Below are 16,201 nucleotides of genomic sequence, written 5' to 3'. Positions count from 1 at the left end.
CCCTCAAACAAGCCGACAGAGTCCATTGTAATTTTCTCATTTAGTGGAAGTGTGATCTGTGATCCTGTGACCTTATTTTGTAGTTACAGGTTGTTAAAACCTAGATATTACGGAGAAACCTACTAAAATTTACCTGGCTAGTTTGGCCCATCCCATTTGGGATCATCATGAATTTTGTTTCTATCACCCATCATATTAACTATTCTTTTTGGTTATAATTCTGCTCATTTAAAAAACATGAACTTTTTTTAATCTTCATCTAAGTCCTGAATAAAAATGTTGACTTACAGTGACTTGTGGCACTGCACTGTGGTCTTCCTGCAGTTAGAGAACTAATGTCTCAATCTCTGGTTTCTAAAATCGACTCTTTTTCCTATTTCTGAGCAAAGGAGATTCTCTTCCCATTCCAGGATTCTGGTACCTCTCCCATCGTCCATTTATTCTCTAAGTTTCTGGACTCAGAGACTACCTCAGTACCTTCCTTCAAGGTCCATGAATGTAATTCACTAGGCACCTGACTGGCTCTGTCACTAGAGTATGCAACTCTTGATCTTGCAGTTGTAAATTTGAGCCTCATGTTGGGTGTAGAGATTACCTAAAAATATTTTTGGGGGGGGTTCTGGGTGGCTCAGTTGGTTTATCATCTCACTCTTGATTTCAGCTCAGGTCATAATCTTAGGGCCTTGGCATGGAGCCTGGAGTCCTACCTTGGGCTCCGTGTTCAGTGGGGAGTCTTTTTGAGATTCTGTCTCACTACCTGCACCTCCCCTCTGCACTCACACACATGCATGCAGGCTCTCTCTCATAAACAAATACATCTTTTTTTTTTTTTTTTTAAAGGATGTAATGGGGCACCTGGGTGGCTCAGTCAGTTGAGCCTCTGACTCTTGATTTCCACTCAGGTCATGATCTTAGGGTGATGGGATTGAGCCTTGGGTTGAGCTCTGTGCTGAGTGTGGAGTCTGCTTGTCTCTCTCCCTCTGCCTCTCCCCCAATTCTCTCTCTCTTCTGATTTCTACCTATTGGATACTCATTTACTAATAATTACTTAAAAGGTTAAAAGATGAAGAGATTTTTAGTGTGGTTGGAGAGCAGAAAATGCCTTGCAGGTACTATGAGCCCAATATATGGATGGATGATTACAGGATGATTGAATGAATGAATGGATTTCTGACCAGTTTGTCAATCTGTAATAGTGATACCACTGGGGTGTTGACAGTGAAAGTTCTTCTTCAGAAGAGAAATGGGATTTCTGATTTATATAAATTATCATGAATTACTAGTTAAGATGTTTTAAATCAAAAACCAAGCTGCTTCCTTTAGCTAGTAGGAATATTATTATTTTAGCTAATTATGAATTGTAAATTAGATAATGTGTTGAAAGACCTGACTTTCAACTTTTAAATGAACAAAATGAGGTTAAGACTTTTTTTTGTCTGTAAACCTATTTAATTTTATCACTTTTTATCATTAACATTGTGGTGGTTTATATGATTTCATTCAGCCATAAAATCAAGATTTGGGAGTTAATTAAAAACAAAATAAAGGGACGCCTGGGTGGCTCAGTTGGTTAAGCGGCTGCCTTCGGCTCAGGTCATGATCCCAGCGTACTGGGATCGAGTCCCACATCGGGCTCCTTGCTCGGCAGGGAGCCTGCTTCTCCCTCTGCCTCTGCCTACCACTCTGTCTGCCTGTGCTCGCTCACTCTCTCTCTCTAACAAATAAATAAATAAATAAAATAAAAAAAAAAAAAACAACAACAAAATAAAGATAGTGCTTGGAAGAAAAAAATTGGGGATGACTACACAAAATCTCTAAGGTCTCTTTCAATCTAATATTTTACATCTTTTTAAAATCAGCTTTATTGAGGTATAATTTATATACAACGAAAGTTACCCATCTGAAAGTGTAAATTTCAGTAGGTTCTAAGACAAGGATTTTTTTTTTTTTACTGGAAAGAAAAACACTAATTAGTAGATGGAGAATTCTGAGTTCTCTGATATCCTTTTTTTTTTTTTAAATATGAGACAATTTTATGTAAACCCTTTACATTTAGCTTCAACATTATCATTATCATTACCAGGGCTGTTTGCTCTATCTCTTGAGATCTCTAACAGAATTTTCCAGACTACATCATCTTCATGTCTGTATAAATTATTTGAGCTATTTCACTTTTTAAACCAGGACATGGTGTTATAACCACATGCGTGTTACATTAAGAAAGATTTTTCCTTTCATCTTGTAGGTGGAGAATCTCTACAACAAACCACTTTATTTAATTGTTCTTTTATTCATTCAGTTTTAATTTAACTTTTGAATAGAGCAAAGATTCATATGGTTAAGCAAATTAAAACGTACAAACTACACAGTGAAAAGTCTCTTTCTCACCTCTGTTCCCATCTGCTCAGTTGCTCCTCCAAACTTGAAACTACTGTTTATAGTTTTTTGTGTATTCTTTCAGAGTTTGTTTATTCAGATAAGAGTATATATAAACATAAGTCTCATTTCCATGTTTTAAAAAACTCTGGCACCCTTTAACAATCATCATTTTCTCTAGCAATCAGTGAAACATTCCTTTTATTTTTCTCTTAGAAAAAGAGGTCCCTTTTCAAAGAACTTTAGGGGTGCCTGGGTGGCTCAGTCAGTTAGGTGTCTGACTCTTGATTTCTGCTAGGTTCATCCCAGAGGTCATGGGATCAAGCCCCACATCAGCTCTGTTCTCAGCACAGAGTCTGCTTGAGATTTTTTCCTTCTGCCCTTCTCCCCGCTCTTGTTCATGTGCTCTCTCTCAAATAAATAAATCTTTAAAAAAAGTAAAGAATTTCAGATTATTCAGACTAAAGTTTCCTGAAATTAAACAAGATTCCAGTTATCCTTTAGTTATTTTCATTCATTCACTTGATTCATTCATTTAGCAAAAATCTATTGATTTGCTTGCTGTGTCAAAGATCCTGCACTCAGGTCTTAGAGGATTACAAAGATTATGGATCTTGCTCTGGAAGAGCATGTAGTAAGAGATATAAGACATGAAGCTAAATAATTATAAGAGATGTATAAAATGCCACAGCCTTTCAGAGAAGGGAGAGATTAGTTCAATTCTATGGATCAAGGAAGGCTTTCAGAGGAAAATGACCTTTGAGCTGAGCCATGAAAGTTGAGTCTATATACCTACAGAAATGGGATGATGGAAAAGGAAGAACATTCTATGTTATAGCTCAGCACTCTTATTTTCAAATGACAGAAACTCCAAGTAGCTTAAACAAGAAAGAAAAAGTAGTAGGGCACTGTACTCATTTCTGTAACCAAAATCAGAATACACAAGACTGGAGTTATCTTCAGTGTTAACAGCGTACAAAGATTTTATCAGCATTACCCTTTTCTGTCTCTCCTGCCTCCATCCTGTCTCTTCTCCTTCTAACAGACTCCTTCTTATAACAGGTGATATTACTGCCAATAATGTTGGCATCATGTATCTTACTGCTCTCTATCCAAGAGTAGAGAGAGTTACCCTTCTGCTTCCAATTTAGAAATTTTGGAAAGGACTGGCCCAGCTTGGCGGTTATACCCTGCTGTGAGTTGGGAAGGGAAGTACTGTGTTTGCCAGCCCCACCAGAAACACTGAATTGGGAGGAGCAGTTCTCTAAGGGTGGCGCTATCAGAAGAAGGTGGGAAGGAGTGCAGGGGAGACACAAAGCATGGTGCTCCATTTATACCTGCAGCATTAGCAAAGGCAAGAAGGCAGCAAACTGCAAGCTGTGCTGTGAATATGATGAGAAGCAGGGCTTGGGACTTGTGTAAGGGAGCCAAGGCATTTGTGGTACAAAATTTGAGAGGTATTCTCAGATGTCAACCCTGAACTTGGTGGGGAGAGGGAGAGAGAGAGAAAGGGTCAAACCTCCTTAAATTTTGTACCTTAAGCACCTTGTTTGCCTCAACCTAATCTTGGCCCTGTTAAGAAGGGATGTTCAACAGTGTTGAAGATAACAGGCTGAAGAGTTGAAGACCAAGCAGAGTGACCCTTGAGGGGACAGTTTTGATGGAAACATCCAAGTGAAAGTCAGACTGCGAGAGGTTAAGGAGTGAAGTATCTAGTGAAAAAATGGTGGTAAAGAATGTAGGCTACTGTCTCCTCTATTGTGAAGTTTGGTGGTAAAAGGAATGACAGAGAAGGAATTACAACTTAAGGGGGAAGCTGAGGGCTCAGCAAGTTTGTTTTACTTCATTTTATTTTCAATATTGGTGCTATCTGTCCCAAGAAGCAGTCATTTACTTCCATGGAATGACTTGAAAGATTCCTGTCTCCCTTCCAACCAAAAATAATTTTATACTAGTTTACTAGTGGTGTCTGAATTGCTACCATTAGTGATTTGGGGTTATTGAATTAAAGGATTATCTCCTAGCAGTTAGTAAGTACCCCCCTAGGTCTCCATCTGTAGGTAATTCATTAAGCTTTTAGCAGCTATCTGTATGTCAATGTGAATTGGCTTATCTGATTTTTTGGAAACAACCAAGAATAGATTTGATAAAGGGAGGGTAAAGAGCACTGAAGGGTTTTTGAGAGTTTGGGATGTGGCACCTATAAGGAGGAAAGGTGAAGAATTCCCAAAAGAAAAAGGTGAGGTTCTAAGGAGTAACTTCTCTATCTCATAGCCCTACCCAAGGCCAGCTACACTCTAAAATTCTTTCCTTCCATCAATGAACCATTTTGTAAAACAGCTTTTGAGTAAAATCTTGTCAAAACTTTCCCGGGAGGGACGCCTGAGTGGCTCAGAGGGACGCGTGCTGCCTTCAGCTCAGGTCATGATCCTAGGTCCTGGGATCGAGTCCCGCATCGGGCTCCTTGCTTGACGGGGAGCCTGCTTCTCTCTCTGCCTCTGCCTGCTTGTGCGCACTCTCTCTCTCTCTGATAAATACATAAATAAAATCTTAAAAAAAAAAAAGGAAGTTAAAACTTTCCCGGGAAATACATTATGTCCTAGATAATAGAAAATGATACTAGACATAGAATCAGAAAACCTGTTCTAAAAAGAGAAAAGAAAAGAAAAGAAAAAGAAAAGAAAACCTGTTCTCATCAAACTTACTTGACTTGCACAGAAGCAGAATTACCTTGAAGCAAGTGATACGTAGTTTGCAAAATACCTATTTGCACAGATCCCTTCAAAGGCCCTGGGAGGGATCCTAGCAATATTTTCATATGATTATGCATTTTTGGAAAATTTGCAAAACAAGATAATTTAACTATAATACACCACTGTCTCTATCCACTCCTTTTTTCCCTTTCTCACATTTCCCCTAGTACTGAGTGGCACTGGAGTAACCAGTCATTTTTGCTATCCAGTACCTAAAGGGAACTTGAGTTGGGGATACAGTTTGGGTTTAGTGGTATATATTTTAATGGCTTATTGTCATTTCTGTGTATTGTTAGGTAATTACTAGCTCTTTTGGTGCAGGGATGTCTTGTAGACTATTCCTATTGCCTGTTGTGCTAATTTATGTGTCACAACATGAATATGTAAGGTCCTTGATTAAAAACTGGTTAATGAGTGCTGTCAATGCAAAGATTATTTAAGATTGGCTGCTATTCAAGGAAACTTGAAACTTGAAATTCAAGGAAATCTTGAAATCTGTTCACATATGAAGAAACTTCACAAAGGCTTTCCCAAATTTGATACCAATCCAAAAAATTACACATGGCATTACCAATGAGTTATGAAATAGAAAGAAGCTTTTCTAAACTATGAATAATAAAAATATTAAAAATGAACCCATACTAAAGGAAAGACAGAATTATCTTTCAAGATTGTACTGTAAAGTTGTCATATATAGAAGCAATCAATCAAAGAACATACAGGAAAAAATTGGGAAAAAACCATTCTAGAGGTATATATGACAATTAGTAAAATGATTTTGTTATTATTTGGATTTTGTGACATTTGTTGTATTTGCTGGTTTTTAAAATTTTGTAATTGTGATTTATTTGCTTATTTATTTATTTATTTATTTATTTATTAAGATTTTATTTATTTATGACAGAGAGAGAAATCACAAGTAGGCAGAGAGAGAGAGGGGGAAGCAGGCTCTCTGCTGAGCAGAGAGCCCCATGCGGGGCTCGATCCCAGGACCCTGAGATCGTGACCTGAGCTGAAGGCAGAGGCTTAAGCCACTGAGCCACCCAGGTGCCCCTGCTTATTTATTTTTTAAGAAAGACTTTATTTATTTATTTGAGAGAGAGAGCATGAGCGAGAGAGCACAAGCAGGGGTGGGGCAGAGGGAGGAGAAGGCCCTTGATCCCAGGGGCACGATCCCAGGACCCTGAGATCATGACCTGAGCCAAAGGCAGGCAGACACTTAACCAACTGAGCCATCCAGGTGCCCCTGTTATGATTTCTTATGCCCAATTTTGTACTCATAATTTTATACCTTTATCTTAAAGAGTATCCCTCCCCCCAAATTAGCTAAACTTTAAGTCCTATAAAGTCTGGATTCTTCTCTGATCCTGTGGCTGAGCAAGTAATGTGAGCCCCGAGTTCTCTTATCTGGCAAGTAGGAACTATATCTGCTGACTCACCTCATGGGGTGCTTGTGAGGAAGAGAGCTCAAAGGCCCTCACTACTAGTTATGAAGAGCCATACAAATGTAAGCAGTGGGATCACTGCCTCTTCCTCAAAAAACAGGTCTTGCATTTTCCCTAAGAGGTTATCTTTTCAGTGATCATACTTACATTTGGGGCTATCCTGAATTGTAGGATGGGCTAAGATGCCTCTGGAGAACTTCATATAGATGACAAGCAGCCCCAGACAGAGTTAAAAGCCTAAGAAAGAATGGTGTTCTATTAGCACAAGTTCATCCATTACCACGGCTGGGAAACCAACATACTGGGTCCTCCCTGCTAGGCGTAGTGAGCAGAGATGCTTCTAACAACAGCTTTTAGCATTCAAATTCAATAATATTCCAAATATGTAGATGACCCCTATTAAAACACAGTTTTTACAGGGAATTATATAGCTTATTTCCTTGGCCTAGCATTTAACCAGGAAAAATGGGAAAAGGGAAGTTCCATTCACTGAACACTTAATATATGTAAGCATCTAGTCTAGGTGCTGTACATATGTTATCCCAAACACAATATCCCTGGATATTATCAACAGATATAAAAGAAATTTTGCAGAAATAAAAGCTAAGGCTCAAAGAATAGAATGACTTGCCCAAATCCACAGTAATTAGGGTATTTTAAGCAAAGTCTATTTGATCCCACCCTTTTAGGTATTAGTCTATTGCTACATGCTGTTTCCAGTATAGTTTTTGTTTTCCTATTTGTTCGTCTTTTCTATTCTTATTGAATCTGGCTCATACAGTCACACTTGCTTGCAAAAATAAGTTTATAAATCAGATGTCTAGTGTATATGCATAGGTCTTTAGTTCAAATGCATACTCCATCATGAATTTGTGGAAAGTCAGGAGTATATCCAATGCAATAAAATATGCCTTAAATGGTACTTAATTTGAATGGACAAATCTTTAATAGTAATTTTAAATGTCTGAAATGCATAATAAACTAGTTTACCACCAACCAGACTGATCATGTATCAAATTAATATGCACAGTCTAAAGTAAGATACTTGATTTCATGCTAAAAAAATTCAGGGCCAATATCTGCAGTCTGAAAACAAATAGTAAGTCAACATTCTCAGGTTGCAGATTGATAGTGTCAGGTTAAAATGACTTTCCAAGAGGCAGCTTTATATATATTTTATCAGAACTCAAAATTACACACAGTTCACTTGCTTCTGTCCATTAAATTTTAAAATTGAGATGAGTTTAGTAGCTAGTAGATTTTCACAGGGCTTTTGTGGTTTAATATTTTAATGGAAACTCTTGTTTTTCATCCCCTGATTTAGCCTAAGCATGGGTAGGATGCCAAGCCAAGATCTTAAAATTGGACACCTTGAATATTTGTGATTTTTGTTGTTGTTGATCTTTGAATTTGTAGGTCAAGACCAAAGTAAGGGAGGCAGGGCAGAAGGGAGAGAGAGAAAGAAAGAAATATTTTGGAAGGGGAAACCTCTATCATTCTATAACAGATAAAAATATTAGAAATTATATTTTATAGGGTGAAGAGAGTATAATAGCTAGAATTTTTGAAACCTAAGGGGATGACTCTTATCTTACTGTTTGAAAAAAAATGTGCATGTGAGAAGATAATTTTCATATTATGAACCCAAAGCCACAGAATTCTGAAAAACCATATGCTTAGAGGGAGTATCATCCCAGAGGACCTGACAAGTAGGCAAGAGTCGGTAAGCTGAAGTATTTAAGTGAACTTTGGGTCTAGCCTGTATTTGTCATCTTTGCCGTTCAAATGAACTCAGCACTAGCCGTACTCCCCGGCTAATTCGGGACAGGTTTCAAGGAAGATCCATTGTTTCGGTTTAAAAATATATACTGAGCACCTACTACTAGGTCAGGCCGTGAGCATAGAAAGATGAAAAAAATTCAGTATCTGCCATTAAGGAGCTTATATTCTGGAAGGGCAGGGGTGTGTCAAACATACAGACAAACGCACAACTATATGACAATGTTTAAAACACACGTTAGATAAGGTACAGTGAGAGCACTAAAAAGGAAGTCAAATGTCTCTGTGGGGAGCCCAATGAACCAAGAAAGACTTTGGAAGTAGGATAGGTTTCCAGATGGACCGGCTAGCCGACGAGGTAAGCGGCAGAATTCGCGCAGAGGAAGCGGAAACGGCGCGAGCAGAGGCACAGGCGTGAAACTGCTGGTTCTGCTCTGGGATCGCCCTCGCACCCCTTTGTCTCCAGACAACGGGAGACGACCAGTTCGATCCCTCACGGCAGGGCAGATCTGAAGAAGTTTGGGAATATAAATCCTAACCAACAGAGCTGCAAGGCATTACCTAGCCTGAGGAGATTTGTAGGAGCCGAAACGGGAGCCGCCAAGTTTCTGAAAGACCGGGCGGGGCTGGGGTGGCGGCGGGGCCCTGCCTGAGTTTAACCGTGCTGCCGCGGGCCTTTGGTTCTCAGGGAGCTGTGCTCTGCGTCCCCGCCCCGACGGCTGACCCGCAAATCTGCGGGGCGCTCCAAGCCTTCCCGAGGCTGAGCGCCTGAGAAGCCCGCTCCCTGTGTCGGGAGCCTCTCTGCCCTTCTTGGTCCCTGAATGGGAAACTCGCGCGGCGCCGCCGAGAGCCCGCGGTGACAAATGCTGTTCTCTGGTCCCAGCGTACGACGGTGCTTACCGAGGCCTGACGAGCGGCCCTCTGCGCGCAGCCTCCCCCCACGCAAGCCCACCGCGCGCGCGGCACCAATCCGCGCAGGCCCAGACCCGCGCTGCGGCCTCCCGGCGCGCGTCGCACCGTCTAGCACGAGGCGCACGAACCACCATGCAGTCTGAGGCTACCGGCTAGCGCGCGCCTGCGTTGCTGCCAGGGCGCCGATCTGGTTATCCCCTCACCTTGGGTTTTAAACCCCGCGTCCCGCTTGGTTTTGAGAGGTTTCTCTGCTCGAGCTATTTGAGTCAGGCACTCTTAACAATAGGAGTGGCTCGCGGCCTACGCGTCTGAGAGCTTCCAGGGCGCTGGACGGAAAAGGTGGGTGTGTGGAGTTGTCACCTCACGGAGTCGCGATCCGAACCCTGGAGGAGGGACACACCTTCCCGGGTACTCTGGGCCCACGATGGGCTTCTCCTAGGGAACAAGTTCGTCCCGAACCCCTCTCTTAGGGGTGCCTCCCTTAAGGGACCCACGCACCGGCCGTTCCTGCCGCCATTTCCCAGCAGGCCTCCAGGGGGCCTCCCGGCCGCGGCCTTCCTGTCGGCCGCTCCCGGCCCGGGGGCCGCCGCGCAGGGAGGGACGCGCCTCGGCGCCCGGGCCAGTGCGCGAACAATGACCCCTTTTCCCCTCGCCGCCGCCTCTTCCCCGACACCGCCCCCCTCGCACCCCCAGGCAAACCTATTAGCCTTTCAGGCCGACAAAACCCCGCGGCCCCGCGCATTGTCCCGCGGAGCGCCCGGCCGCCGTCATTAGCCCTGATTACGCTGAGCCGCCTGACAGCCCTGCGGGCCGCTCGGCAGACCCCCCATTCACGGTCGCCCCCGGGCCCCGCCTCACAATAGGAGCGGAAATCGGCCGCGCTCCCGCGTCCCGGCTGAATAGAGCGAAAAGCTGCTTCTCTTCTCCTCCCGCCCCTTTCACGTTCTTTTTGGATACAATATTTTTCCCCTTTTTGTTAAAATTAGGGAGAGAGAACGAGGTCAAGGAAGATTTTGATTGAGCTCTTTGCCTGTCATTTGTTTAATGTAAACAAAGAGCAAGTCCTCCCCCCCGCCCCAGCCTCTCATCACCTCCCTCCCAGATTTTTATAAACAAACTGGAGAAGGGGTGGGAGGGGGGTGCGAGCACGGCGGGTCGAAGCCGAGTGGGTCATTAAAGTGGAGGAGCGAGGAACTGCGGCATTTGGGGAGCGGGAGCCATCGCGCTTTTGGTGGAACTGGCGGGTGGTTGAAATATTTATAACCGAAAAAGAAGCCGAGCTGGGGCTGGTGGTTAAATCCGCACATTGGTAAGATCCGTTGAATTGTTAAAATGCAGCTTCTTTCCACTGTGCTGGAATAACTGCTTTTTGGGAAATTGTTACAGGAAATAAACTTCAAGAGAAGACAGGAAGGAAACCCATTATAAGGAGATTTGTCCAAATTCGGAAACCTTCAGCATTGCTACTACCTGGAATTACAAACAAACAAACAAACAAACAAAAACAACCCTTTCTAGAACAGGATAAAACTGATACAGAAAAAAAAATCTTAGAAAGAAAACGAAAACTTTTATGATACCTGCTCAAGGGAAGATTTGGACCAATTAGCATAAATATCTGTGTGAAGATATAGACCAATTTCCCAACATGTGATCATCAAAGAATTGATTATTCACAAGAGCAATTAGGCACCACCAGGTTTCAGATAAACATTTTAAAAATTCTTTAAAATAATATGTCATCCCTCCCTTAAGATTCTAAAATGAAATCAGATTAAACCTACAGATTGGCGAAACAGAATACCTACTTTATAATGTAATTCTTAGGCAACATGTTACTTTAAGCAAATTAGATGTACTTTAAAGGAAAATGTACTTTAAAGGCTTTCACCAAAGCAGGAAGAAAATTCCTCCATAACTTCAGTCTTCTCTTTTTTTGCCAAACCATAGGGGTTATTTAAAAAATTATTTGTACAGAGGCTCCTGGGTAGGTTCCTGAATCCAGGGTCCTAGGATCAAGCCCCATGACATCCGGCTCCTTGCTCAGCGGGGAGGCAGCTTCTCCCCTGCCTGCCGGTGCCCCTGCTTGTGCTTGCTCTCTGTATCTCTCACTTGTTCTCTCTGTGTTAAATGGATAAATAAAACCCTAAAAAAAAATTATTTGTGCAGAGAAAGCTTAGTTCTTAGCAGTATAATCCTTTTTTCTTCAGAATGCAGAAAGGACAGTCTCTTCTGCTTTTAGGCATCATTTGAATTGGTTAGTGGGATGGGATTTTTAAGAATCTCAACTGCCATTACATCATTCTACTAATTCTTTCCCTTCCTTCTCGGACCTAGAAACATTAGCTTAAGAGATAAAATTTATCTTCTCCAAATGCTGGTTTGGACAGTTCCTTAGTACTAGGTGGGTCCGGTGAACAAGACTGGAAATCTCTTCATTTTTTTCTTAAAGTACAATATTCCTTAGCAGATTAAGGACTAGGGTAAGGCAAGGGAAGCACCTACAGTGCAAAATTTAAGGAGACACTCATTTCTAGATGTCTTGCACTTGTGTAGTTACTGACCTTGAGAGTGAATGCCTCCTTCAATTTTGTACTCTGTGTGCTTCCCTTGCCTCATAGGAGTCCTGGCCCCGCTCCTCAGCATTCAAGGAACTAGATGTGTGTGGGGGGTTGTTCAAGGAAACAAGAGTCTTCAGGAAGCTCTCCCATCCTAGCCTTTCCAGACCCATGGAAGGGCATTTGCTTGCTTTCCTGAAGAACACCAGCTTGATCACAAAGACATCCCCACTCCTTCCATCTAGAGCTCTTGTGCAAGAGAGTTTTGACTTTCAACAGTTCTCTGGATAAGGGCCCCTCTATACAATGACAACAATTTATAAAGCCCAAATGAGCCAAATCTGTTTAAGTGATTTAGAAACTAAAAAATCAACCCTTAGTCATATCCTGGGCTTCTCTCAGATATCTTGCCATTTGACTGCTTTTTGTCTTTCAAGACTTCACTTTTTCTTTTTCTTTTTTTTGGGGGGTGGGGAGTGGGGGGCACATTGGCATTTCTACCCAAATAGGTTAACAGGGTTCTGAACCAAAGGACGTCTGGTAAGGACAGAGAGGTAAATTGAAAGGATCCAGTGTGTGTGTGTGTGTGTGTGTGTGTGTGTGTCAGGAGGAGCTCAAGGAGGGAAGTTCAGCTTAAGTGATTTAAAGATCAGTGTCAAATTTTATAATATACAACCCATTTCACTAGGAAAAAAAAGCTTAGAGACTGAGGACAGCATTTACTTTTTTAGCACAAGGACAGTGAGGGTTTTTTGTTTGGTTTTTGGTGTGTGTGTGCAGCTACATGTACCTACACACTTTGGGAGGACAAATTAAATCCCAAGAATATTTGATAGTTTTAATTGAGGCCATTACAGAACAATGAGGCTCTAGATGACTTATTTCATGTTTAATACAGAGATCATATTTTTAAAATGCCAGTCATTTCTCTGCAACCTTCCATTTCACTTCAGCATGTCACATGATTACAACCTTTCCTTCATCTAAGTATCACTGTTGTGGAAAAATGTGTTTGATTAAAACCTGCTTCTGCATCAAGAAGATGTTAGTTCAGTTATTAAAACCTCTCCTATCTTTTGTCTTATTTTAATATGAGTTCAATCCTAAAGATAGTATATACTCACTCTAACATGATCATGGGTGCCTATTGCTTTTGTATGGGAGGTCTTGAAAAGAGATGGAAAACTTTTGTAACTGCAGAACCTGTGTCAGAATAGTCTTGCATTTTTATAAAATAGGACTTAGGACTGAATCCCATAGTTTGGCTTCTTAAATTGTTCCTGAAAGACACTGACAATTCATAAAAGTGAGTGTCAGGAGGACAAGCCATTGTAACCCGTGTTTGGGGATGTGTGGAGTTGTCTTATAGGGGATGCTCATATTGCAAGTTTCTAGATTTAAACATATCACACATACACACATGTATATACATACATACAATTTTTTGAGCAGGTGGTTATGGATCTACCATGGGCCATTTAAAATATATACCAGGAGACCTCAGAGAAAGCAAAAGATAAGAGAAGACTCTCCTGAGACTATGCACAGGGGCCCCTGCTTACCTGGTGAAGAGTATCTTTTTTTTGCTTGTTTTTTTTTGTGTGTTTTTAAGGAATCTGAGAACAGCTCACTTAATTAAGAAAGTTTGCTCACCAGGTTTTTATTGTTTGGCTTCTTCACACCGAACCCATCTGCTCGATCCTGCGCCTTTAGAAACAGCAAGTTCCCAGGATATAGAGAAACCTACCAGGCAGTCTCTTAAATAAGTAAATAAACAACATATATATGTTTTGTTTTGTTTTGTTTTTCTTTAAAAAACCTTTAAAGCAAAAGTTATACATATATAACAGCGTCCTTTTGACGTGAAATACCCACGGAAGATTTAGGGCAGGCGCTCAGCGTTCAGTTCAGGTTCCGGAGGCATCTTTGCAGCAAAATTCTTGGGAAAAAGCAAAGCAAGAAGAACGTAGCGCTGGGTTGGGCCTCACCGCGGACCCCTGTGATAGCGGCCTGAGGGCGCCAGTGGAGCCAGGCCGGCCGCGGGGCGGAAATGGGCACCCGGAGCCCGCGGGTCCCTGGCCCCCAGGTTTCGCAAGCTGTGGGTTTGCTTGGTCTCTCATCCTCCCTATTTCATTTTGTCTTGTTTTTACACTGGATTCTGTTTCTGAGCGTGCTGGGTGGGCAGTTCAGATGTCGCACTCGCTGTCGCTGGACGTGATGGAGATGGCCGAAGTGGCTGCCTTGCTGGATAGGCTGGCGGCGGGGCTGGCGGCGGCGCCGAGCACCTCAGGCGTGCCCTCTTCCTCAGCCCTTAGAGCCCGTCCGGAGCCCTGCGTCATGACCTGCTGCTGGAGTCTAGGAGAAGGAAACGGATAGCAGTCACAGCGCGTAACATAACCGCCCTTTGCCCCCCCGGGTCTGCATCCCTTAAGCCCAGCGGCCAGCCGATCTCCCACAGGCCCCGGCAGTTAAAGTGGGGAAAGTGAGGCAACAGAGACCAGGGCCAGAGTCCGCGGCCCCCTCTCCAAGTAGCCCCGCAGTTGTCTCATCCTTCTTCTGAATCCTTTCTCGGCTCCCCATCCGAGAGGCTGGGCTCAGGGTCATTTGCGATTGTTGGCCGCCTTTGGGAGATTTACAATACTGTCAAGATAAATGAGGTGTGGGTGACAACGACGTATCAAGCTCCTGGATAGGGAACCCCCTTCCCAGCGTGCATCTGCTCCAGGCGCACGCTTGTGTTAGTGCCCTCGAGGCCGGGTCAGACCAAAGCTAAAACCAAAAAGGGATGCCTGAGGATTGCACGGAACGATTGGGCCTGGGGGATGAAGCGGGGTTTCTTGGCCAAAATGTTTGGCTAATTTAGATCCACACGCTGCGGAACGAAAAGCCTCAGCTGACTAGTTTGCTGTTTTCAGGCAGAGTTGTCCACGCGTGAAAAGATGAGAACTCGACTTCCATCCAGATAAAGAAACTCTTTGCAAAGCATTAGGAGAAGAATTTATCTGGGCTTTTAAAATGGCAATATCGCTAATAAGCCAGGCTTCACTTAATAATAGGAGCCTGGGCCCAGGCTGACAAGAATTAGCTTTGGGCCTTGGGGTCCCTAATTATTGCTGGGATTTTAACTTTTATTATTTCTTTCCCCTACCCAATGCAGCCTTGGTTTAGCGACTGGAACTATCTGGTGGAGGGACCCCCTAGGCGCGGAGAACTAGAGGAAAAGAGTATGGGGAACCAAGAGCGGGGAAGGAAATCGTCCCCCTCCTCCCAGACCAGGATCCCAGAATACGGTGGGCTCATAACTGAAGACAGACTAAGCTCTCAAGTCCTGCGGATCCAAGTCGCCAGGCCCCGGATAAGGGCGCCCGGGGTGCCTTCGCCTGCCCCACCCGGGGAAAGTGCAAGGCGCGTAGGCCTCTAGGTACTGACCTGTTCTTGGCTGCAGCCGCCCGATCCCTTTGTCGGCGGTTTTTGAACCAGTTGCCCACCTGCGTAGGGGTCAGTCCGGTTGCCTGGGCGAGCTCACGCTTTTTGCTGGGGTTGGGGTATGGGTCCTGCAGGTACCATTCCCGTAGCAGATGCCGCGTGCGCTCCTTGAAACAGTGTGTCTTCTGTTCGCCATCCCAAATGGTGCGCGGCAGCGGGAACTTCTTCCTCACACGGTACTTGTCCACCGGCCCCAGGGGCCGTCCACGCAGCTTCTCAGCTTCCTGGTAGTGCGCTTCGAGCCACAACGCCTGCAGCTTGGCGTGGGACTCCTTAGTGAACTTGTGGTTTTCCAGGATATGGTAGAGTTCCCGGTAATTGCCACCGTGAAAGGCCACGATGGCTCGCGCGCGCAGCACCGATTCATTCTTGTTGAGGGCCTCGCAGGCCGCAGGGGCCACGGGCAGCGACCAGAGGAAGCGACCCAGGCGTTCTACGTCGCCACTCTCCTCCAGAGTCTCGCATACCCCGGCCACTTGCTGGGGACTGAAATTCAAGATGGGCAGCTGGAACATCGAGGCAGCGCCGACTGCAATGGGGGCGCTGAGCACGGAGTGGGACACGCAGCAGATGCCCGCGGGCCTGGCCGGGTGCTCCAGGCTCTCCTCGGTGAGGCGGCTTAGGGCAGCGGGGACGCACGGCCCCCGGCAGCTGCGGCGGCGCAAAGGATGCGAGCGAGCGAGCGGGAGGGATTGGAGGAGGTGCCGGCCCCACAGCCCAGGTTCGGCTCGGCTCGGTTAGGGCACGCAGGCCGGCGAACTGGCGCCGCTACTGGAATGGGCGGATTGGCGGCGCGGGCGCCATGGAGACCCCCTGTCAGTCACCGGCCCGCTCTGCCAATCAAGACTGCGACCATTGCGCCCGGGTCCTTTCAGCACCTCCCCGCTCTCGA

At 44.3% G+C, this 16,201-nt stretch overlaps 1 protein-coding gene across 1 annotated transcript; it reads right to left on the bottom strand.

The window, feature by feature from the left end:
- Positions 1-14,009: 14,009 nt before the first annotated feature.
- SIX6 (SIX homeobox 6) lies at positions 14,010-15,824 on the bottom strand (the record flags this gene model as incomplete). Its single annotated transcript, XM_080809255.1, has 2 exons — positions 14,010-14,178; positions 15,253-15,824. The coding sequence occupies 2 exons, from the start codon at positions 15,822-15,824 to the stop codon at positions 14,010-14,012; spliced, it is 741 nt and encodes a 246-aa protein (XP_080665381.1).
- Positions 15,825-16,201: the final 377 nt, after the last annotated feature.

The sequence above is a fragment of the Martes martes genome (assembly GCF_963455335.1).
Source record: "Martes martes genome assembly, chromosome: 7".
Taxonomy (NCBI): Eukaryota; Metazoa; Chordata; class Mammalia; order Carnivora; family Mustelidae; genus Martes; species Martes martes.
Note: the sequence above shows the minus strand (reverse complement) of the source record. Positions and strands in the feature narration are given on the sequence as shown.